At 50.5% G+C, this 26,500-nt stretch overlaps 1 protein-coding gene across 2 annotated transcripts in view; it reads right to left on the reverse strand.

Annotated features, from left to right (window-relative positions):
- hdac6 (histone deacetylase 6) overlaps positions 1 to 26,500 on the reverse strand; it is a 78,941-nt gene that overhangs the window by 17,024 nt on the left and 35,417 nt on the right. For both annotated transcript variants that reach the window (XM_071373302.1, XM_071373301.1), the window contains exons 20-25: positions 14,888 to 15,080; positions 7,212 to 7,361; positions 6,334 to 6,508; positions 3,791 to 4,260; positions 3,054 to 3,194; positions 2,651 to 2,797 (exon numbers count right to left, since the gene is read on the reverse strand). In XM_071373302.1, coding sequence (XP_071229403.1) covers positions 2,651 to 2,797; positions 3,054 to 3,194; positions 3,791 to 4,260; positions 6,334 to 6,508; positions 7,212 to 7,361; positions 14,888 to 15,080 — 1,276 coding nt within the window. The remainder of the gene's footprint in view (positions 1 to 2,650; positions 2,798 to 3,053; positions 3,195 to 3,790; positions 4,261 to 6,333; positions 6,509 to 7,211; positions 7,362 to 14,887; positions 15,081 to 26,500) is intronic.

Genomic DNA, 26,500 nt, shown 5'->3' on the forward strand with positions numbered 1-26,500 from the left:
CCGGTAGAGGTCGACCTCTAGACGCCGGTACAGGTCGACCTCTAGACGCCGGTAGAGGTCGACCTCTAGACGCCGGTAGAGGTCGACCTCTAGACGCCGGTAGAGGTCGACCTCCAGACGCCGGTAGAGGTCGACCTCCAGACGCCGGTACAGGTCGACCTCCAGACGCCGGTAGAGGTCGACCTCTAGACGCCGGTAGAGGTCGACCTCTAGACGCCGGTACAGGTCGACCTCTAGACGCCGGTACAGGTCGACCTCTAGACGCCGGTACAGGTCGACCTCCAGACGCCGGTAGAGGTCGACCTCTAGACGCCGGTACAGGTCGACCTCTAGACGCCGGTACAGGTCGACCTCCAGACGCCGGTACAGGTCGACCTCTAGACGCCGGTACAGGTCGACCTCTAGACGCCGGTAGAGGTCGACCTCTAGACGCCGGTACAGGTCGACCTCTAGACGCCGGTAGAGGTCGACCTCTAGACGCCGGTACAGGTCGACCTCTAGACGCCGGTAGAGGTCGACCTCTAGACGCCGGTAGAGGTCGACCTCTAGACGCCGGTAGAGGTCGACCTCCAGACGCCGGTAGAGGTCGACCTCCAGACGCCGGTACAGGTCGACCTCCAGACGCCGGTAGAGGTCGACCTCTAGACGCCGGTAGAGGTCGACCTCTAGACGCCGGTACAGGTCGACCTCTAGACGCCGGTACAGGTCGACCTCTAGACGCCGGTACAGGTCGACCTCCAGACGCCGGTAGAGGTCGACCTCTAGACGCCGGTACAGGTCGACCTCTAGACGCCGGTACAGGTCGACCTCCAGACGCCGGTACAGGTCGACCTCTAGACGCCGGTACAGGTCGACCTCTAGACGCCGGTAGAGGTCGACCTCTAGACGCCGGTACAGGTCGACCTCTAGACGCCGGTAGAGGTCGACCTCTAGACGCCGGTACAGGTCGACCTCTAGACGCCGGTAGAGGTCGACCTCTAGACGCCGGTAGAGGTCGACCTCCAGACGCCGGTAGAGGTCGACCTCCAGACGCCGGTAGAGGTCGACCTCTAGACGCCGGTACAGGTCGACCTCTAGACGCCGGTAGAGGTCGACCTCTAGACGCCGGTAGAGGTCGACCTCTAGACGCCGGTAGAGGTCGACCTCTAGACGCCGGTAGAGGTCGACCTCCAGACGCCGGTACAGGTCGACCTCCAGACGCCGGTACAGGTCGACCTCCAGACGCCGGTAGAGGTCGACCTCCAGACGCCGGTAGAGGTCGACCTCTAGACGCCGGTAGAGGTCGACGTCTAGACGCCGGTAGAGGTCGATCACTAGACGCCGGTAGAGGTCGACCTCTAGACGCCGGTAGAGGTCGACCTCTAGACGCCGGTACAGGTCGACCTCTAGACGCCGGCACAGGTCGACCTCTAGACGCCGGTAGAGGTCGACCTCCAGACGCCGGTAGAGGTCGACCTCTAGACGCCGGTAGAGGTCGACCTCTAGACGCCGGTAGAGGTCGACCTCCAGACGCCGGTAGAGGTCGACCTCTAGACGCCGGTAGAGGTCGACCTCTAGACGCCGGTACAGGTCGACCTCTAGACGCCGGCACAGGTCGACCTCTAGACGCCGGTAGAGGTCGACCTCCAGACGCCGGTAGAGGTCGACCTCTAGACGCCGGTAGAGGTCGACCTCCAGACGCCGGTAGAGGTCGACCTCCAGACGCCGGTAGAGGTCGACCTCTAGACGCCGGTACAGGTCGACCTCTAGACGCCGGTAGAGGTCGACCTCTAGACGCCGGTAGAGGTCGACCTCTAGACGCCGGTACAGGTCGACCTCTAGACGCCGGTAGAGGTCGACCTCCAGACGCCGGTAGAGGTCGACCTCCAGACGCCGGTAGAGGTCGACCTCTAGACGCCGGTACAGGTCGACCTCTAGACGCCGGTAGAGGTCGACCTCCAGACGCCGGTAGAGGTCGACCTCTAGACGCCGGTACAGGTCGACCTCTAGACGCCGGTAGAGGTCGACCTCTAGACGCCGGTAGAGGTCGACCTCTAGACGCCGGTAGAGGTCGACCTCCAGACGCCGGTAGAGGTCGACCTCCAGACGCCGGTACAGGTCGACCTCCAGACGCCGGTAGAGGTCGACCTCTAGACGCCGGTAGAGGTCGACCTCTAGACGCCGGTACAGGTCGACCTCTAGACGCCGGTACAGGTCGACCTCTAGACGCCGGTACAGGTCGACCTCCAGACGCCGGTAGAGGTCGACCTCTAGACGCCGGTACAGGTCGACCTCTAGACGCCGGTACAGGTCGACCTCCAGACGCCGGTACAGGTCGACCTCTAGACGCCGGTACAGGTCGACCTCTAGACGCCGGTAGAGGTCGACCTCTAGACGCCGGTACAGGTCGACCTCTAGACGCCGGTAGAGGTCGACCTCTAGACGCCGGTACAGGTCGACCTCTAGACGCCGGTAGAGGTCGACCTCTAGACGCCGGTAGAGGTCGACCTCTAGACGCCGGTACAGGTCGACCTCTAGACGCCGGTAGAGGTCGACCTCTAGACGCCGGTAGAGGTCGACCTCCAGACGCCAGTACAGGTCGACCTCTAGACGACGGTACAGGAGATGATATGAGGTTGAGAGGAGAGGAAGTGTCCTTTGTTTCCAGTACCTTGTAACAGCAGAGACAGATCCAGTTCTCAGCATCGCTCCCACAGTCCTCACAGGGCCGAAACACATCTATCCCGCCAGCAGGAACAGGAGTCACCGAGTCTAGGTGGGGGCACCAGGACAGGGGATCCACCACGTACATAGTGCTCTGGGGGGGTTGGGGGGGAAGACAAGCTAAAATTACTCTCTTGAAAATACTGAAAAGTTACATGAGATTTCTGCCTCAATCGTAAATTGTTATCTTCAGCGTACTGAGATGTTAAGACAATTTTTCTTTTTACTTGGTATTTTAGACAAGACGTGAAGGGGTTTGGATCCCCAGTTCTACCAATAACACCTCAACAAATCATAACTTAATATGAAAGGAGAAAATGTAAAAATAAAAGACGTAATATCGTCTGTACCCCGTCCACATCCTGGTTTCCACAGAACAGCTCAAACACCGGCTCCTTGGAGTAACCAGACGCCCCTTCCACCTCCACCGCCGCAGCACCGCTCTCCTGGTCTCCCTTGGTAACCGGGTCTGAGGTAGCCATGGCGACCGCCTAGGATGGTAATTCAGTAACAATGCCAGTCAATAGGAGAAAAGGTTCACCTTTTCAATCATTGACAACCTTGAGGTGAAAATAAACACTGTTTCTGATGGAGGTCAGAGCCTGCATTTTTTACATTTTATTTAACCTTTATTTAACCTTTATTCAACCTTTATTTAACCTTTATTTAACCTTTATTTAACCTTTATTTAACGAGGCAAGACAGTTAAGAACAAATTCTTATTTACAACGTCGGCCTACTGGGGAACAGTGGGTTAACTGCCTTGTTCAGGGGCAGAACGACAGATTTTTAACCTTGTCAGCTCGGGGGATTCGATCTTGCAACCTTTCGGTTACTGGCCCAACGCTCTAACCGCTAGGCTACCTGCTGTCCCAAAAGTTCAGTTGATCCAATCCCCATGAGTTCACAAAGAAGTACAGAAATTATCTAAAAACAGAGAGCAGGGATCTTGGCCAAAAGGTTGCATCCAAAGCGCCAACCTATTCCCTACATAGTGCACTACTTTGGATAGGGCTCTGGTCAGAGTGGTGCACTAGGGAATAGGGTGCCATTTGGTATGTAACCATGCCTTCACACGGTTCCTTACCTGCGTCTCTGTCTTGTCAGGCGTTGGTTGGAGAATCTCGGGCGTATTTGGAACAGCTTCCGTCTTCATAGGACTGAGCCTCACCTTCGACCTGGCTCCACCCACAGGGACAGACGCTGGGCTGGGATTGGCTGAGCTACTTTGGTTTAGGTCGAGTGACACCAGTCCCTTTGTGAGGTCATCTAGGTCAAGGTCGACCCGACCGCCAGAGGGCAGAGGTGTGGTCTGAGATGTGGTGTGAGGTGTGGTCTGAGATGTGGAGTGAGGTGTGGTCTGAGATGTGGTGTGAGGTGTGGTCTGAGATGTGGTGTGAGGTGTGGTCTGAGATGTGGAGTGAGGTGTGGTCTGAGATGACCCCTGACCAGGGCTGGTTCCGCCCTGGTTACCCTGTCTGGGAGACTTCTTGCCCTTAGAAGTCCTCTTCCCTCTGGGTTTGGGGTTTGGCAGAGACAGGCGGAGAGACTCTGGAACTGATGAGAGAAAACAATACAGAGAAAACATTACATCCCCCTGGGATACAGCTCCCCCTGGGATACAGCTCCCCCTGGGATACGGCTCCCCCTGGGATACGGCTCCCCCTGGTATACGGCTCCCCCTGGTATACGGTTCCCCCTGGGATACGGTTCCCCCTGGTATACGGCTCCCCCTGGTATACGGCTCCCCCTGGTATACGGCTCCCCCTGGTATACGGCTCCCCCTGGTATACGGCTCCCCCTGGTATACGGTTCCCCCTGGTATACGGTTCCCCCTGGGATACGGTTCCCCCTGGGATACGGTTCCCCCTGGTATACGGCTCCCCCTGGTATACGGCTCCCCCTGGTATACAGCTCCCCCTGGTATACGGTTCCCCCTGGTATACGGTTCCCCCTGGTATACAGTTCCCCCTGGTATACAGTTCCCCCTGGTATACAGTTCCCCCTGGTATACAGTTCCCCCTGGTATACAGTTCCCCCTGGTATACAGTTCCCCCTGGGATACAGCTCCCCCTGGGATACAGCTCCCCCTGGTATACGGTTCCCCCTGGTATACGGTTCCCCCTGGGATACGGTTCCCCCTGGTATACGGCTCCCCCTGGTATACGGCTCCCCCTGGTATACGGCTCCCCCTGGTATACGGCTCCCCCTGGTATACGGCTCCCCCTGGTATACGGTTCCCCCTGGTATACGGTTCCCCCTGGTATACGGTTCCCCCTGGTATACGGCTCCCCCTGGGATACGGTTCCCCCTGGTATACGGTTCCCCCTGGTATACAGTTCCCCCTGGGATACAGTTCCCCCGGTATACAGCTCCCCACGGGATACAGCTCCCCCTGGTATACGGTTCCCCCTGGTATACGGTTCCCCCTGGTATACGGTTCCCCCTGGGATACGGTTCCCCCTGGGATACGGTTCCCCCTGGTATACGGTTCCCCCTGGTATACAGTTCCCCCTGGGATACAGTTCCCCCGGTATACAGCTCCCCACGGGATACAGCTCCCCCTAGTATACGGTTCCCCCTAGTATACGGTTCCCCCTGGGATACAGTTCCCCCTGGGATACAGTTCCCCCTGGGATACGGTTCCCCCTGGGATACGGTTCCCCCTGGGATACGGTTCCCCCTGGGATACGGTTCCCCCTGGTATACGGTTCCCCCTGGTATACGGCTCCCCCTGGTACACGGCTCCCCCTGGGATACGGCTCCCCCTGGGATACGGCTCCCCCTGGTATACGGTTCCCCCTGGTATACGGTCCCCCTGGTATACGGCTCCCCCTGGTATACGGTTCCCCCTGGTATACGGTTCCCCCTGGTATACGGCTCCCCCTGGTATACGGCTCCCCCTGGTATACGGCTCCCCCTGGTATACGGCTCCCCCTGGTATACGGCTCCCCCTGGTATACGGCTCCCCCTGGTATACGGCTCCCCCTGGTATACGGCTCCCCCTAGTATACAGCTCCCCCTGGTATACGGTTCCCCCTGGTATACGGTTCCCCCTGGTATACGGTTCCCCCTGGTATACGGTTCCCCCTGGTATACGGCTCCCCCTGGTATACAGCTCCCCCTGGTATACAGCTCCCCCTGGTATACAGCTCCCCCTAGTATACAGCTCCCCCTGGTATCCCCCTGGTATACAGTTCCCCCTGGTATACGGCTCCCCCTGGTATACGGTTCCCCCTGGTATACGGTTCCCCCTGGTATACGGTTCCCCCTGGGATACGGCTCCCCCTGGTATACGGTTCCCCCTAGTATACAGTTCCCCCTGGTATACAGTTCCCCCTGGGATACAGCTCTCCCTGGGATACAGCTCTCCCTGGTATACAGCTCCCCCTGGTATACAGCTCCCCCTGGGATACGGCTCCCCCTGGGATACAGCTCCCCCTGGTATACAGTTCCCCCTGGTATACAGTTCCCCCTGGTATACAGTTCCACCTGGTATACAGTTCCCCCTGGTATACAGCTCCCCCTGGTATACACATCCTGTCGCTTTAAACAGATGATAAAACAAAAACAAAAATCTTTCACAAAATACTGATTCCTGAGAGTTCCAGATAGAGAAACAGGACTCACGTTGTATCCTGAGGGACAGCCAATAGGCGCAGTGGGTGCGTATGACCTTGTTGATGCTGTCTGCTGCGTTGAGGTGAGGCGGGGGCAAGGGAGGCAGGGGCAGAGCGGGGTCTCCCAGGAGAACACTGGTGCAGGCAGACATAGACTCAGAGATGGCGGTCAGGTTATAGCCACCCTGTAGAGGAGGAGGATGAGGAGGAAGAGGAGGAGAATGTTTAACACTTCCTGCTCTGACATTGCTGATAGCTACTGACTATGACTGTTATATGTGGTTGTCCCACCTAGCTATCTGTAGATGAATGTACTGACTATGACTGTGATACGTAGCTGTGTCATCTAGCTATCTTCTGTTGAAGGCACTAACTAAGTCACTAATACATGACAAAGGTAAATGTACTGATGGCAAAGCAGATCAAATCAAATCAAATGTATTTATAAAGCCCTTCGTACATCAGCTGATCTCTCAAAGTGCTGTACAGAAACCCAGCCTAAAACCCCAAACAGCAAGCAATGCAGGTGTAGAAGCACGGTGGCTAGGAAAAACTCCATAGAAAGGCCAAAACCTAGGAAGAAACCTAGAGAGGAACCAGGCTCTGAGGGGTGGCCAGTCCTCTTCTGGCTGTGCCCGGTGGAGATTATAACCGGGTGGAGATTAATTATAATGTGTGTGTGTGTGTGTGTGTGCGTGCCTGCGTGCGTGTGTGTGTGTGTGTGTGTGCGTGCGTGCGTGTGTATGTGTGTGTGTGCGTGCGTGTGCGTGCCTGCGTGCGTGTGTGTGTGTGCGTGCGTGTGTATGTGTGTGTGTGCGTGCGTGTGTATGTGTGTGTGTGCGTGCGTGTGTATGTGTGCGTGCGCGTGCGTTAATGCAGACCACTAACCTCCAGGATGACCAGGACTCTGCCGCCTGCCAGTCCCATCAGGAGGTGGGTGAGATGGGCATAGCCCGGCGGGGTGACCTGGTACCCTCCTAGAGGGTCCCCTCTGGCTGCATCAAAGCCTGCCGATACCAGGACCAGACCCGGGTCAAACTACAGAGTGGGGAAGAAAATAACTGTTTCATAGATATAAACATAAAGAAAACATTAACGTGATAACTGAAGTGACACCAAGTGGAACAAATAAGTAAATCATATCACTAAACTATAGTAGTTTCTACATCGTTATGAAAGGTTTCTAATAGATTCGTTACTTCAATCGTCAAGGGGAATTTGGTTGAACTGACAATCACTAAGCAAGCTACAAATGCACATTTTATATACTACAGTATATGGTCCATGTATGCATTAGAGTCAGAGTGCCCTCTACACAGCCCTACATACCTCTATAGCGATGGACCACTGGGTCAATCAATCCAATCAAATGTATTTATAAAGCCCTTTTTAAAATCAGCAGATGTCACAAAGTGCTTATACAGAAACCCAGCCTAAAACCCCCAAACAGTATGCAATGCAGATTGTAGAAACACGGTGGCTTGGAAAAACTCCCTAGAGAGACAGCGACCGAGGAGGAAACCTAGAGAGGAACCAGACTCTGAGGGGGTGGAGATTAGTACATGGCAAAAAACACAAACGTTTCTTTCCACAGGGTCGTGGGGTGAGACAGGGATGCAGCTTGAGCTCCACCCTCTTCAACATATATATCAACGAATTGGCGAGGGCACTAGAACAGTCTGCAGCACCCGGCCTCACCCTACTAGAATCTGAAGTCAAATGTCTACTGTTTGCTGATGATCTGGTGCTTCTGTCCCCAACTAAGGAGGGCCTACAGCAGCACCAGTGGTGTAAAGTAAAAGTAAAAATACTTTAAACTACTACTTAAGTAGTTTTTTGGGGCTATCTGTACTTTACTATTTATATTTTTGACAATTTTTACTTTTATTTCACAGAAAATAATATACTTTTTACTCCTTACATTTTCCATGACACCCAAAAGTACTTGTTACATTTTGAATGCTTAGCAGGACAGGAAAATGGTCCAATTCACACACGTGTCAACAGAACATCCCTGGTCATCCCTACTGCCTCTGATCTGGAGGACTCACTAAACAGAGAACATCCCTGGTCATCCCTACAGCCTCTGATCTGGCGGACTCACTAAACAGAGAACATCCCTGGTCATCCCTACAGCCTCTGATCTGGCGGACTCACTAAACAGAGAACATCCCTGATCATCCCTACTGCCTTTGATCTGGAGGACCCACTAAACACACATTCTTAATTTGTAAATGATGTCTGAGTGTTGGAGTGTGTCCCTGGCTATCCATAAATAAAAATAAATAAAATAAAATAGTGCTATCTGGTTTACTTAATATAATATACTTTTACTTTTGATACTTAAGTATATTTCAAACCAAATACTTTTAGACTTTTACTTAAGTAGTAATTTACTTGGTGACTTTCACATTTACTTGAGTCATTTTCTATTAAGGTATCTTTACTTTTAGTTCGACAATTGGGTACTTTTTCCACCACTGAGCAGCACCTAGATATTCTGCACAGATTCTGTCAGACCTGGGCCCAAAATCTCAGTAAGACAAAAAATAATGGTGTTCCAAAAAAGGTCAGGACCACAAATCAGCCAAGAACCCCCCTGGACCACTATAGACACGCGAAGGTCCCCATGCCATCAAGGGAACATGAATTTCAACATACCGATTAGGATCTGGCTAAAAATACTTGAATCAGTCATAGAGCCCATCGCCCTTTATAGTTGTGAGGTCTGGGGTCCGCTCACCAAACAAGACTTCACAAAATGGGACAAACACCAAATTGAGATCCTGCGTGCAGAATTCTGCAAAAATATCCTCTGTGTACAACGTAGAACACCAAATAATGCATGCAGAGCAGAATTAGGCTGATGCCCGCTATTTATCAAAATCCAGAAAAGAGACGTTAAATTCTACAACCACCTAAAAGGAAGCGATTCCCAAACCTTCCATAACAAAGCCATCACCTACAGAGAGATGAACTTGGAGAAGAGTCCCCTAAGCAAGCTGGTCCTGAGTCTCTGTTCATAAACACAAACAGACCCCACAGAGCCCCAGGACAACAGCACAATTAGACCCTACCAAATCATGAGAAAACAAAAAGATAATTACTTGACACATTGGAAAGAATTAAAAAAACAGAGCAAACTAGAATGCTATTTGGCCCTAAACAGAGAGTACACAGTGGCAGAATACCTGACCACTGTGACTGAACCAAACTTAAGGAAAGCTTTGACTATGTACAGACTCAGTGAGCCTTGCTATTGAGAAAGGCCGCCGTAGGCAGACATGGCTCTCAAGAGAAGACAGGCTATGTGCACACTGCCTACAAAATGAGGTGGAAACTGAGCTGCACTTCCTAACCTCCTGTCAAATGTATGACCATATTAGAGAGACATATTTCCCTCAGATTACACAGACCCACAAAGAATTTGATAACAAACACAATGTTGATAAACTCCCATATCTACTGGGTGAAATACCACAGTGTGACATCACAGCAGCAAGATTTGTGACCTGTTGCCACAAGAAAAGGTCAACCAGTGAAGAACAAACAACATTGTAAATACAACCCATATTTATGCTTATTTATTTTCCATTGTGTACTTTAACCATGTGTACATTGTTACAACACTGTATATATATAATATGACATTTGTAATGTCTTTATTGTTTTGAAACTTCTGTATGTGTAATGTTTACTGTTCATTTTTATTGTTTATTTCACTTTTGTATATTATCTACTTCACTTGCTTTGGCAATGTTAACACATGTTTCCCATGCCAATAAAGCCCCTTGAATTGAATTGAATTGAGAGAGAGAGAGAAACAGAGAGAGAAACAGAGAGAGAAACAGAGAGAGAAACAGAGAGAGAGAGAAAACAGAGAGAGAGAGAGAGAGAAACAGAGAGAGAGAGAGAAACAGAGAGAGAGAGAGAGAGAGAAACAGAGAGAGAGAAACAGAGAGAGACAGAGAGAGAAACAGAGAGAGAGAAACAGAGAGAGAGACAGAGAGAGACAGAGACAGAGAGAGAGACAGAGAGAGAAACAGAGAGAGAGAGAGAGAGACAGATAGAGACAGATAGAGAGACAGAGAGAGAGACAGAGAGAGACAGAGAGAGAGAGAGAGAGAGAGAGAGAGAGAGAGAGAGAGAGAGAGAGTGTCATGCTCAACATGAGCTCCTGATATATTTGATTTTTTTGGTTTTTAGAATGAGATAAACACTCTAATCGAAGAAGAATTCCAGACAAGAAGTGATGAACAACAACTCTATACATTCAGAATAGAAAAAAAAGTAACTTGGCGCCTCAAGTTAAGAAGTTTTGAGTCTAGCTAGCTAGCTACACAACAAAGACCCAGCCAGCAGACTAACAAGCTAGCCATAAGAAACGAGCTAGAACAAAACTAGCAAGGTCAGTTAATACAACTACATCAAACGACCAAACTGAGTGAGTAAACCAAAAAGGAGCACGGACTAACTGTAAACATATCTTCAGTCTTTTGTGTGAGGATTATTCACTATTTTTGCTGTTTTTTGAACTAAAGTAGCGCGAACAGCAGACGAACAAATCGGTTGCCATGGCAACGGGGCAGCAGAACAGCGCAGCAGTAGCGGTAGTAGCAGAGCGCACAGACACCATGTCCCCACTCCCCCTCAGCGCAGAATCCATTCTCTACCCAAAAAAGGTAAAAAATGACACAATGAGGAAAGCTTTCAAACAGAAACTACTAGAGAAGAGGACAGAAACCCTTTTTGCAGACCTCTACAAAAACGGTGACGTGAGTAATCTCATCTTCCTCACTGACCAGCCAAATGCATGGCGCTCAGCAGTCTGCTCTCACTACCCATGCATAAAGAAAGAGGGAATCTGTAATGGGTGGAAGCTGAAAATCAAAGAGACAGACGACCCTGACAGCACCATGATAACAATCAACCTCTACAAGACTGGGACTGTCATGGTGCAAGGTAACATCAGGCTGTTTGAAACAGACTTTCAGACCATTAAGGAGAGAGCGGAGAGAGAGAAGGACACCACTGTAATAAATACCATTTAATATAACACAAGCATATTGCTATTACGTTGTTATAACTAACTTCTTTCAAAACAGGGTTTCTCACAAACTCATAAGCAGATACTAAGACCCACACACACCCAGAGACAGATGGCTGGCACAGACCTTTCATAAACACTGATAAGAAAAGGGTGCTTGGTTCTGCATTTCACGAGATACTGAGACACACACATACCCAAGGACAGAGGGCTGACGTAAACCTTTCATAAACACTGATTAAAATAGGAACATCTACGCACACACAAAATCTCCTCTTTAGGCTGAACATTTTACAGAGACACACAGATATGACAGGAACATCTACGCACACACCTAAATTCTGTTTTAGCTGAACATTTCTGAAGACAAAGAACTCTACTCAGAGCCAATGGGACAGTGATACTAGCCTGAAGGGGACCTCGCCCAACTCATCAGGACCAACCAGAGGACCAGAACTTCCAGACTCAACCTACTTTCTGTGCTGTATAAAATGTCTATGCACTCTGTTATCTGGGCTCTTTCCGACGGTTCTCTATGAGCCAGACAGAACGAGTCCGTGCACGCTTGTACCAGATATCTTTACTCTTAAATAAAACTGTCGCTTGTCATACAATTTACCACCTTGTCTGAATCGATCCTTGACCGGCTCACCCTTCTCCATATCCAATTATCAACACCACCAGTGACATGCCCTCCCACAACACAAACTCCACCCTCACCCCTACCCTCCCCACCCACAAAGGCACATCCAGCACCTCTCTTTCCACCATAGCGGAGGACACGCCCCAGGAGGAGAGCGACCCCCTCAGTGCAGAGCAGGCTCAGGCCCTCCTCACCACCATGGCTGCCATGAGGGATGAGTTCACCAAACTGGAGGGGGAGGTGGTCCTGCTCAGAGAGAGCGTGAGCAAACAGCAACCAGACAACCACACCTTAGAGGAGCTCCTAACCAAGGTGAGGACAGAGCAGGACAGCAGCCTTGCAACACAGCTGAAAGAGGTTCAGCAAGAGAGAGACGGACTCAAGAGCGAGCTGGCTGATCTAACAAAGGAGGTGAGAGAGCTCCAAAAAGACAGGCAGAGCAGCAATAAGGAGCTGACCGCACTAAGAGAGGAGCTGCAGGAGAGAAAGAGAGCAGAGGACAGGCTGCAGGAGCAGATAGATCACCACCCTATGACCTGCCCTCACACAGCAGAGGAGCCCAGCTCAACCAGCCAGACTTCCCCAGCCCTGGCTGCTGCACCCCTCCTCCCCAACCCACAGAACAGCCTCCCACTGACAGTGGCACCCACACAGACCAGCCACACCCCAGCTCCAACACCCACCAGCCCCCCCTCTGCCCCCCCCAGTCCAGAAGAAACACTGGCTGACATCGTCCTGTTAATGGACTCAAATGGGAAGTATGTTCAGGAGAAGAAACTTTTCCCTAGACACAAAACGAGAAAGGTGTGGTGCCCAACAACGCAAAGTGCCATGGAGCTGCTTGATAAGAACCATCTCGGGTCGCCAAGCCACATAATCATACATACCGGAAGCAACGACCTGCGTGCTCAGCAGGAGAGGGTGGCGACTTCACTACGGGGAGTGATTGAGAAGGCCTCCGCAATCTTCCCCAACTCAAGAATCATAGTGTCAACCCTTCTACAGAGGAGGGACTTCCACCCTGCCACAATCCAAAGAATAAACGCCAGCCTATCCCGGGACTGTGCCCTGCGACCCAATGTACACCTGGCCAACCATCCCACCCTCGATCTGGACTGTCTCTATGACCATGTTCACCTGTACAGGGAGACAGTCCCCATCCTTGCCAAGACTCTCAAGGACGTCGCTCTAAACCGCAGCCCGACCTCTCCACCCAGGAACAGCGGAGCAATCTCCACCCCGCCGAGATCACCGAGACAACATCCCGGACCAGCACCCTGGACCCCCCAGCCACGACCACAGCACCACCAACCTCAATGCCCACCACAGCCAGCGCAGCACAGACCACCCCAGCCCAGCTTCAGAGCAACCCAGATGAGGCCTACCACCCCCCTCCTCCCCACCGCAGACCCACACCTGGAGGAGCCACAGCCCAGCAGGCAGAGCTACGCACAGGCTGTGAGAGGAGCAACTGGCCCAGCCCCCACCAACCAAATGAGTGACATTAAACAAATGCTGAGTCTACTATGCTCACATGTGATAGGCCGAGGGTCATGGTAAGATGAGCACAAGAACTCCACCATTCTCACACTACATCCACCCAAGTGGCATGACACAAATTCTATCTTAAATGATAAACAAATCACATTTGCAAAATAAGAGTTTACTTTAATTGAAAAATCCTATTTTAATGGTTCTTCTCGGATTGTGAGTGTTTGTCTCATTTTGAAAGGTAAAGAAAAATTAATTATTTAAAAATCATACAATGTGATTTTCTGGATTTTTGTTTTAGATTCCGTCTCTCACAGTTGAAGTGTACCTATGATAAAAATGACAGACCTCTACATGCTTTGTAAGTAGGAAAACCTGCAAAATCGGCAGTGTATCAAATACTTGTTCTCCCCACTGTACATATATATTTTATTTAAATTTTTCGATATGTATACTTTGACAATGTAAGTAATAATAACTTGCCATGTCAATAAAGTCAATTGAATTGAATTGAATTGAATTGAGAGAGAGAGAGAGAGAGAGAGAGAGAGAAGGCTACCTCTCTAGCGACGGGCATGACCACCGAGTGGAAGGCTACCTCTCTAGCGACGGGCATGACCACCGAGTGGAAGGCTACCTCTCTAGCGATGGGCATGACCACCGAGTGGAAGGCTACCTCTCTAGCGACGGGCATGACCACCGAGTGGAAGGCTACCTCTCTAGCGACGGGCATGACCACCGAGTGGAAGGCTACCTCTCTAGCGATGGGCATGACCACCGAGTGGAAGGCTACCTCTCTAGCGATGGGCATGACCACCGAGTGGAAGGCTACCTCTCTAGCGACGGGCATGACCACCGAGTGGAAGGCTACCTCTCTAGCGATGGGCATGACCACCGAGTGGAAGGCTACCTCTCTAGCGATGGGCATGACCACCGAGTGGAAGGCTACCTCTCTAGCGATGGGCATGACCACCGAGTGGAAGGCTACCTCTCTAGCGATGGGCATGACCACCGAGTGGAAGGCTACCTCTCTAGCGATGGGCATGACCACCGAGTGGAAGGCTACCTCTCTAGCGATGGGCATGACCACCGAGTGGAAGGCTACCTCTCTAGCGATGGGCATGACCACCGAGTGGAAGGCTACCTCTCTAGCGATGGGCATGACCACCGAGTGGAAGGCTACCTCTCTAGCGACGGGCATGACCACCGAGTGGAAGGCTACCTCTCTAGCGATGGGCATGACCACCGAGTGGAAGGCTACCTCTCTAGCGATGGGCATGACCACCGAGTGGAAGGCTACCTCTCTAGCGACGGGCATGACCACCGAGTGGAAGGCTACCTCTCTAGCGACGGGCATGACCACCGAGTGGAAGGCTACAGTACCTCTCTAGCGACGGGCATGACCACCGAGTGGAAGGCAGCCAGGTACTCTGCGTCGCCCATCTTGGCTCCGTTCCAGGGGATGTTGACGTTGAACCCTGCTCCCTTCCCCTCGCCCACTCTGTTGTAGTGTGCATCCTCTGAAGTAGGGAAGAAGGTCCCGTCCTCGTAGCGATGCAGGGAGATGTAGAGGACACTGGACGGAGAGGGGACAGAGGACAGACATTAGGACAGAGGTAGGGACAGACATTAGGACAGAGGTAGGGACAGACATTAGGACAGAGGACAGACATTAGGACAGAGGTAGGGACAGACATTAGGACAGAGGTAGGGACAGACATTAGGACAGAGGTAGGGACAGACATTAGGACAGAGGTAGGGACAGACATTAGGACAGAGGTAGGGACAGACATTAGGACAGAGGTAGGGACAGACATTAGGACAGAGGTAGGGACAGACATTAGGACAGAGGTAGGGACAGACATTAGGACAGAGGTAGGGACAGACATTAGGACAGAGGTAGGGACAGACATTAGGACAGAGGTAGGGACAGACATTAGGACAGAGGTAGGGACAGACATTAGGACAGAGGTAGGGACAGACATTAGGACAGAGGTAGGGACAGACATTAGGACAGAGGTAGGGACAGACATTAGGACAGAGGTAGGGACAGACATTAGGACAGAGGTAGGGACAGACATTAGGACAGAGGTAGGGACAGACATTAGGACAGAGGTAGGGACAGACATTAGGACAGAGGTAGGGACAGACATTAGGACAGAGGTAGGGACAGACATTAGGACAGAGGTAGGGACAGACATTAGGACAGAGGTAGGGACAGACATTAGGACAGAGGTAGGGACAGACATTAGGACAGAGGTAGGGACAGACATTAGGACAGAGGTAGGGACAGACATTAGGACAGAGGTAGGGACAGACATTAGGACAGAGGTAGGGACAGACATTAGGACAGAGGACAGACATTAGGACAGAGGTAGGGACAGACATTAGGACAGAGGTAGGGACAGACATTAGGACAGAGGTAGGGACAGACATTAGGACAGAGGTAGGGACAGACATTAGGACAGAGGACAGACATTAGGACAGAGGACAGACATTAGTACAGAGGTAGGGACAGACATTAGGACAGAGGTAGGGACAGACATTAGGACAGAGGTAGGGACAGACATTAGGACAGAGGTAGGGACAGACATTAGGACAGAGGTAGGGACAGACATTAGGACAGAGGTAGGGACAGACATTAGGACAGAGGACAGACATTAGGACAGAGGTAGGGACAGACATTAGGACAGAGGACAGACATTAGGACAGAGGACAGACATTAGGACAGAGGTAGGGACAGACATTAGGACAGAGGTAGGGACAGACATTAGGACAGAGGACAGACATTAGGACAGAGGTAGGGACAGACATTAGGACAGAGGACAGACATTAGGACAGAGGACAGACATTAGGACAGAGGTAGGGACAGACATTGGGACAGAGGACAGACATTAGGACAGAGGACAGACATTAGGACAGAGGTAGGGACAGACATTAGGACAGAGGACAGACATTAGGACAGAGGTAGGGACAGACATTAGGACAGAGGACAGACATTAGGACAGAGGACAGACATTAGGACAGAGGTAGGGACAGACATTAGGACAGAGGTAGGGACAGACATTAGGACAGAGGTAGGGACAGACATTAGGACAGAGGTAGGGACAGACATTAGGACAGAGGTAGGGACAGACATTAGGACAGAGGTAGGGACAGACATTAGGACAGAGGTAGGGACAGACATTAGGACAGAGGTAGGGACAGACATTAGGACAGAGGTAGGGACAGACATTAGGACAGAGGACAGACATTAGGACAGAGGTAGGGACAGACATTAGGACAGAGGTAGGGACAGACATTAGGACAGAGGTAGGGACAGACATTAGGACAGAGGTAGGGACAGACATTAGGACAGAGGACGGACATTAGGACAGAGGACAGACATTAGTACAGAGGTAGGGACAGACATTAGGACAGAGGTAGGGACAGACATTAGGACAGAGGTAGGGACAGACATTAGGACAGAGGTAGGGACAGACATTAGGACAGAGGTAGGGACAGACATTAGGACAGAGGTAGGGACAGACATTAGGACAGAGGACAGACATTAGGACAGAGGTAGGGACAGACATTAGGACAGAGGACAGACATTAGGACAGAGGACAGACATTAGGACAGAGGTAGGGACAGACATTAGGACAGAGGTAGGGACAGACATTAGGACAGACATTAGGACAGAGGTAGGGACAGACATTAGGACAGAGGACAGACATTAGGACAGAGGACAGACATTAGGACAGAGGTAGGGACAGACATTAGGACAGAGGACAGACATTAGGACAGAGGACAGACATTAGGACAGAGGTAGGGACAGACATTAGGACAGAGGACAGACATTAGGACAGAGGTAGGGACAGACATTAGGACAGAGGACAGACATTAGGACAGAGGTAGGGACAGACATTAGGACAGACATTAGGACAGAGGTAGGGACAGACATTAGGACAGAGGACAGACATTAGGACAGAGGTAGGGACAGACATTAGGACAGAGGTAGGGACAGACATTAGGACAGAGGTAGGGACAGACATTAGGACAGAGGTAGGGACAGACATTAGGACAGAGGTAGGGACAGACATTAGGACAGAGGTAGGGACAGACATTAGGACAGAGGTAGGGACAGACATTAGGACAGAGGTAGGGACAGACATTAGGACAGAGGTAGGGACAGACATTAGGACAGAGGTAGGGACAGACATTAGGACAGAGGACAGACATTAGGACAGAGGACAGACATTAGGACAGAGGTAGGGACAGACATTAGGACAGAGGTAGGGACAGACATTAGGACAGAGGACAGACATTAGGACAGAGGACAGACATTAGGACAGAGGACAGACATTAGGACAGAGGACAGACATTAGGACAGAGGTAGGGACAGACATTAGGACAGAGGACAGACATTAGGACAGAGGTAGGGACAGACATTAGGACAGAGGACAGACATTAGGACAGAGGACAGACATTAGGACAGAGGACAGACATTAGGACAGAGGTAGGGACAGACATTAGGACAGAGGACAGACATTAGGACAGAGGACAGACATTAGGACAGAGGACAGACATTAGGACAGAGGACAGACATTAGGACAGAGGACAGACATTAGGACAGAGGTAGGGACAGACATTAGGACAGAGGTAGGGACAGACATTAGGACAGAGGTAGGGACAGACATTAGGACAGAGGTAGGGACAGACATTAGGACAGAGGTAGGGACAGACATTAGGACAGAGGTAGGGACAGACATTAGGACAGAGGTAGGGACAGACATTAGGACAGAGGTAGGGACAGACATTAGGACAGAGGTAGGGACAGACATTAGGACAGAGGTAGGGACAGACATTAGGACAGAGGTAGGGACAGACATTAGGACAGAGGTAGGGACAGACATTAGGACAGAGGACAGACATTAGGACAGAGGACAGACATTAGGACAGAGGTAGGGACAGACATTAGGACAGAGGACAGACATTAGGACAGAGGACAGACATTAGGACAGAGGACAGACATTAGGACAGAGGACAGACATTAGGACAGAGGTAGGGACAGACATTAGGACAGAGGTAGGGACAGACATTAGGACAGAGGACAGACATTAGGACAGAGGACAGACATTAGGACAGAGGTAGGGACAGACATTAGGACAGAGGTAGGGACAGACATTAGGACAGAGGACAGACATTAGGACAGACATTAGGACAGACATTAGGACAGAGGTAGGGACAGACATTAGGACAGAGGACAGACATTAGGACAGAGGACAGACATTAGGACAGAGGACAGACATTAGGACAGAGGTAGGGACAGACATTAGGACAGAGGACAGACATTAGGACAGAGGTAGGGACAGACATTAGGACAGAGGACAGACATTAGGACAGAGGACAGACATTAGGACAGAGGACAGACATTAGGACAGAGGACAGACATTAGGACAGAGGACAGACATTAGGACAGAGGTAGGGACAGACATTAGGACAGAGGTAGGGACAGACATTAGGACAGAGGTAGGGACAGACATTAGGACAGAGGTAGGGACAGACATTAGGACAGAGGTAGGGACAGACATTAGGACAGAGGTAGGGACAGACATTAGGACAGAGGTAGGGACAGACATTAGGACAGAGGTAGGGACAGACATTAGGACAGAGGTAGGGACAGACATTAGGACAGAGGACAGACATTAGGACAGAGGACAGACATTAGGACAGAGGTAGGGACAGACATTAGGACAGAGGACAGACATTAGGACAGAGGACAGACATTAGGACAGAGGTAGGGACAGACATTAGGACAGAGGACAGACATTAGGACAGAGGACAGACATTAGGACAGAGGTAGGGACAGACATTAGGACAGAGGTAGGGACAGACATTAGGACAGAGGACAGACATTAGGACAGAGGACAGACATTAGGACAGACATTAGGACAGAGGTAGGGACAGACATTAGGACAGAGGACAGACATTAGGACAGAGGACAGACATTAGGACAGAGGTAGGGACAGACATTAGGACAGACATTAGGACAGAGGACAGACATTAGGACAGAGGACAGACATTAGGACAGAGGTAGGGACAGACATTAGGACAGAGGACAGACATTAGGACAGAGGTAGGGACAGACATTAGGACAGAGGACAGACATTAGGACATAGGTAGGGACAGACATTAGGACAGAGGACAGACATTAGGACAGAGGACAGACATTAGGACAGAGGTAGGGACAGACATTAGGACAGAGGACAGACATTAGGACAGAGGTAGGGACAGACATTAGGACAGAGGACAGACATTAGGACAGAGGTAGGGACAGACATTAGGACAGACATTAGGACAGAGGACAGACATTAGGACAGAGGACAGACATTAGGACAGAGGTAGGGACAGACATTAGGACAGAGGACAGACATTAGGACAGAGGTAGGGACAGACATTAGGACAGAGGTAGGGACAGACATTAGGACAGAGGTAGGGACAGACATTAGGACAGAGGACAGACATTAGGACAGAGGACAGACATTAGGACAGACATTAGGACAGAGGACAGACATTAGGACAGACATTAGGACAGAGGACAGACATTAGGACAGAGGACAGACATTAGGACAGAGGACAGACATTAGGACAGAGGTAGGGACAGACATTAGGACAGAGGTAGGGACAGACATTAGGACAGAGGACAGACATTAGGACAGAGGACAGACATTAGGACAGAGGACAGACATTAGGACAGAGGACAGACATTAGGACAGAGGACAGACATTAGGACAGAGGACAGACATTAGGACAGAGGACAGACATTAGGACAGAGGACAGACATTAGGACAGAGGTAGGGACAGACATTAGGACAGAGGACAGACATTAGGACAGAGGACAGACATTAGGACAGAGGTAGGGACAGACATTAGGACAGAGGACAGACATTAGGACAGAGGACAGACATTAGGACAGAGGTAGGGACAGACATTAGGACAGAGGACAGACATTAGGACAGAGGACAGACATTAGGACAGAGGACAGACATTAGGACAGAGGTAGGGACAGACATTAGGACAGAGGACAGACATTAGGACAGAGGACAGACATTAGGACAGAGGACAGACATTAGGACAGAGGTAGGGACAGACATTAGGACAGAGGTAGGGACAGACATTAGGACAGAGGTAGGGACAGACATTAGGACAGAGGTAGGGACAGACATTAGGACAGAGGTAGGGACAGACATTAGGACAGAGGTAGGGACAGACATTAGGACAGAGGTAGGGACAGACATTAGGACAGAGGTAGGGACAGACATTAGGACAGAGGTAGGGACAGACATTAGGACAGAGGTAGGGACAGACATTAGGACAGAGGTAGGGACAGACATTAGGACAGAGGTAGGGACAGACATTAGGACAGAGGTAGGGACAGACATTAGGACAGAGGTAGGGACAGACATTAGGACAGAGGTAGGGACAGACATTAGGACAGAGGTAGGGACAGACATTAGGACAGAGGTAGGGACAGACATTAGGACAGAGGTAGGGACAGACATTAGGACAGAGGTAGGGACAGACATTAGGACAGAGGTAGGGACAGACATTAGGACAGAGGTAGGGACAGACATTAGGACAGAGGTAGGGACAGACATTAGGACAGAGGTAGGGACAGACATTAGGACAGAGGTAGGGACAGACATTAGGACAGAGGACAGACATTAGGACAGAGGACAGACATTAGGACAGAGGTAGGGACAGACATTAGGACAGAGGTAGGGACAGACATTAGGACAGAGGTAGGGACAGACATTAGGACAGAGGTAGGGACAGACATTAGGACAGAGGTAGGGACAGACATTAGGACAGAGGTAGGGACAGACATTAGGACAGAGGTAGGGACAGACATTAGGACAGAGGACAGACATTAGGACAGAGGTAGGGACAGACATTAGGACAGAGGTAGGGACAGACATTAGGACAGAGGTAGGGACAGACATTAGGACAGAGGTAGGGACAGACATTAGGACAGAGGTAGGGACAGACATTAGGACAGAGGTAGGGACAGACATTAGGACAGAGGTAGGGACAGACATTAGGACAGAGGTAGGGACAGACATTAGGACAGAGGTAGGGACAGACATTAGGACAGAGGTAGGGACAGACATTAGGACAGAGGACAGACATTAGGACAGAGGACAGACATTAGGACAGAGGACAGACATTAGGACAGAGGTAGGGACAGACATTAGGACAGAGGTAGGGACAGACATTAGGACAGAGGACAGACATTAGGACAGAGGACAGACATTAGGACAGAGGACAGACATTAGGACAGAGGACAGACATTAGGACAGAGGTAGGGACAGACATTAGGACAGAGGACAGACATTAGGACAGAGGTAGGGACAGACATTAGGACAGAGGACAGACATTAGGACAGAGGTAGGGACAGACATTAGGACAGAGGACAGACATTAGGACAGAGGACAGACATTAGGACAGAGGACAGACATTAGGACAGAGGTAGGGACAGACATTAGGACAGAGGACAGACATTAGGACAGAGGACAGACATTAGGACAGAGGACAGACATTAGGACAGAGGACAGACATTAGGACAGAGGTAGGGACAGACATTAGGACAGAGGTAGGGACAGACATTAGGACAGAGGTAGGGACAGACATTAGGACAGAGGTAGGGACAGACATTAGGACAGAGGTAGGGACAGACATTAGGACAGAGGTAGGGACAGACATTAGGACAGAGGTAGGGACAGACATTAGGACAGAGGTAGGGACAGACATTAGGACAGAGGTAGGGACAGACATTAGGACAGAGGTAGGGACAGACATTAGGACAGAGGTAGGGACAGACATTAGGACAGAGGACAGACATTAGGACAGAGGACAGACATTAGGACAGAGGTAGGGACAGACATTAGGACAGAGGACAGACATTAGGACAGAGGACAGACATTAGGACAGAGGTAGGGACAGACATTAGGACAGAGGACAGACATTAGGACAGAGGACAGACATTAGGACAGAGGTAGGGACAGACATTAGGACAGAGGTAGGGACAGACATTAGGACAGAGGACAGACATTAGGACAGAGGACAGACATTAGGACAGAGGTAGGGACAGACATTAGGACAGAGGACAGACATTAGGACAGAGGACAGACATTAGGACAGAGGACAGACATTAGGACAGAGGTAGGGACAGACATTAGGACAGAGGACAGACATTAGGACAGAGGTAGGGACAGACATTAGGACAGAGGACAGACATTAGGACAGAGGACAGACATTAGGACAGAGGACAGACATTAGGACAGAGGACAGACATTAGGACAGAGGACAGACATTAGGACAGAGGACAGACATTAGGACAGACATTAGGACAGAGGTAGGGACAGACATTAGGACAGAGGTAGGGACAGACATTAGGACAGAGGTAGGGACAGACATTAGGACAGAGGTAGGGACAGACATTAGGACAGAGGTAGGGACAGACATTAGGACAGAGGTAGGGACAGACATTAGGACAGAGGTAGGGACAGACATTAGGACAGAGGTAGGGACAGACATTAGGACAGAGGACAGACATTAGGACAGAGGACAGACATTAGGACAGAGGTAGGGACAGACATTAGGACAGAGGACAGACATTAGGACAGAGGACAGACATTAGGACAGAGGTAGGGACAGACATTAGGACAGAGGACAGACATTAGGACAGAGGACAGACATTAGGACAGAGGTAGGGACAGACATTAGGACAGAGGTAGGGACAGACATTAGGACAGAGGACAGACATTAGGACAGAGGACAGACATTAGGACAGAGGACAGACATTAGGACAGAGGTAGGGACAGACATTAGGACAGAGGACAGACATTAGGACAGACATTAGGACAGAGGACAGACATTAGGACAGAGGTAGGGACAGACATTAGGACAGAGGACAGACATTAGGACAGAGGACAGACATTAGGACAGAGGACAGACATTAGGACAGAGGACAGACATTAGGACAGAGGACAGACATTAGGACAGAGGTAGGGACAGACATTAGGACAGAGGTAGGGACAGACATTAGGACAGAGGTAGGGACAGACATTAGGACAGAGGACAGACATTAGGACAGAGGACAGACATTAGGACAGAGGTAGGGACAGACATTAGGACAGAGGTAGGGACAGACATTAGGACAGAGGTAGGGACAGACATTAGGACAGAGGTAGGGACAGACATTAGGACAGAGGACAGACATTAGGACAGAGGACAGACATTAGGACAGAGGTAGGGACAGACATTAGGACAGAGGTAGGGACAGACATTAGGACAGAGGACAGACATTAGGACAGAGGACAGACATTAGGACAGAGGACAGACATTAGGACAGAGGTAGGGACAGACATTAGGACAGAGGACAGACATTAGGACAGACATTAGGACAGAGGACAGACATTAGGACAGAGGTAGGGACAGACATTAGGACAGAGGACAGACATTAGGACAGAGGACAGACATTAGGACAGAGGACAGACATTAGGACAGAGGTAGGGACAGACATTAGGACAGAGGACAGACATTAGGACAGAGGTAGGGACAGACATTAGGACAGAGGACAGACATTAGGACAGAGGTAGGGACAGACATTAGGACAGAGGACAGACATTAGGACAGACATTAGGACAGAGGACAGACATTAGGACAGAGGTAGGGACAGACATTAGGACAGAGGACAGACATTAGGACAGAGGTAGGGACAGACATTAGGACAGAGGACAGACATTAGGACAGAGGTAGGGACAGACATTAGGACAGAGGACAGACATTAGGACAGAGGACAGACATTAGGACAGAGGACAGACATTAGGACAGAGGTAGGGACAGACATTAGGACAGAGGTAGGGACAGACATTAGGACAGAGGTAGGGACAGACATTAGGACAGAGGTAGGGACAGACATTAGGACAGAGGTAGGGACAGACATTAGGACAGAGGTAGGGACAGACATTAGGACAGAGGTAGGGACAGACATTAGGACAGAGGACAGACATTAGGACAGAGGTAGGGACAGACATTAGGACAGAGGTAGGGACAGACATTAGGACAGAGGTAGGGACAGACATTAGGACAGAGGACAGACATTAGGACAGAGGACAGACATTAGGACAGAGGTAGGGACAGACATTAGGACAGAGGTAGGGACAGACATTAGAACAGAGGACAGACATTAGGACAGAGGACAGACATTAGGACAGAGGACAGACATTAGGACAGAGGTAGGGACAGACATTAGGACAGAGGACAGACATTAGGACAGAGGTAGGGACAGACATTAGGACAGAGGACAGACATTAGGACAGAGGACAGACATTAGGACAGAGGACAGACATTAGGACAGAGGTAGGGACAGACATTAGGACAGAGGACAGACATTAGGACAGAGGACAGACATTAGGACAGAGGACAGACATTAGGACAGAGGACAGACATTAGGACAGAGGACAGACATTAGGACAGAGGTAGGGACAGACATTAGGACAGAGGTAGGGACAGACATTAGGACAGAGGTAGGGACAGACATTAGGACAGAGGTAGGGACAGACATTAGGACAGAGGTAGGGACAGACATTAGGACAGAGGTAGGGACAGACATTAGGACAGAGGTAGGGACAGACATTAGGACAGAGGTAGGGACAGACATTAGGACAGAGGTAGGGACAGACATTAGGACAGAGGTAGGGACAGACATTAGGACAGAGGTAGGGACAGACATTAGGACAGAGGACAGACATTAGGACAGAGGACAGACATTAGGACAGAGGACAGACATTAGGACAGAGGTAGGGACAGACATTAGGACAGAGGACAGACATTAGGACAGAGGACAGACATTAGGACAGAGGTAGGGACAGACATTAGGACAGAGGACAGACATTAGGACAGAGGACAGACATTAGGACAGAGGTAGGGACAGACATTAGGACAGAGGTAGGGACAGACATTAGGACAGAGGACAGACATTAGGACAGAGGACAGACATTAGGACAGAGGTAGGGACAGACATTAGGACAGAGGACAGACATTAGGACAGAGGACAGACATTAGGACAGAGGACAGACATTAGGACAGAGGTAGGGACAGACATTAGGACAGAGGACAGACATTAGGACAGAGGACAGACATTAGGACAGAGGACAGACATTAGGACAGAGGACAGACATTAGGACAGAGGTAGGGACAGACATTAGGACAGAGGTAGGGACAGACATTAGGACAGAGGTAGGGACAGACATTAGGACAGAGGTAGGGACAGACATTAGGACAGAGGTAGGGACAGACATTAGGACAGAGGTAGGGACAGACATTAGGACAGAGGTAGGGACAGACATTAGGACAGAGGTAGGGACAGACATTAGGACAGAGGTAGGGACAGACATTAGGACAGAGGTAGGGACAGACATTAGGACAGAGGTAGGGACAGACATTAGGACAGAGGTAGGGACAGACATTAGGACAGAGGTAGGGACAGACATTAGGACAGAGGTAGGGACAGACATTAGGACAGAGGTAGGGACAGACATTAGGACAGAGGTAGGGACAGACATTAGGACAGAGGTAGGGACAGACATTAGGACAGAGGTAGGGACAGACATTAGGACAGAGGTAGGGACAGACATTAGGACAGAGGACAGACATTAGGACAGAGGTAGGGACAGACATTAGGACAGAGGTAGGGACAGACATTAGGACAGAGGTAGGGACAGACATTAGGACAGAGGTAGGGACAGACATTAGGACAGAGGACAGACATTAGGACAGAGGTAGGGACAGACATTAGGACAGAGGTAGGGACAGACATTAGGACAGAGGTAGGGACAGACATTAGGACAGAGGTAGGGACAGACATTAGGACAGAGGTAGGGACAGACATTAGGACAGAGGTAGGGACAGACATTAGGACAGAGGTAGGGACAGACATTAGGACAGAGG

Source organism: Salvelinus alpinus, chromosome 28, assembly GCF_045679555.1.
Source record: "Salvelinus alpinus chromosome 28, SLU_Salpinus.1, whole genome shotgun sequence".
NCBI classification, from domain to species: Eukaryota; Metazoa; Chordata; class Actinopteri; order Salmoniformes; family Salmonidae; genus Salvelinus; species Salvelinus alpinus.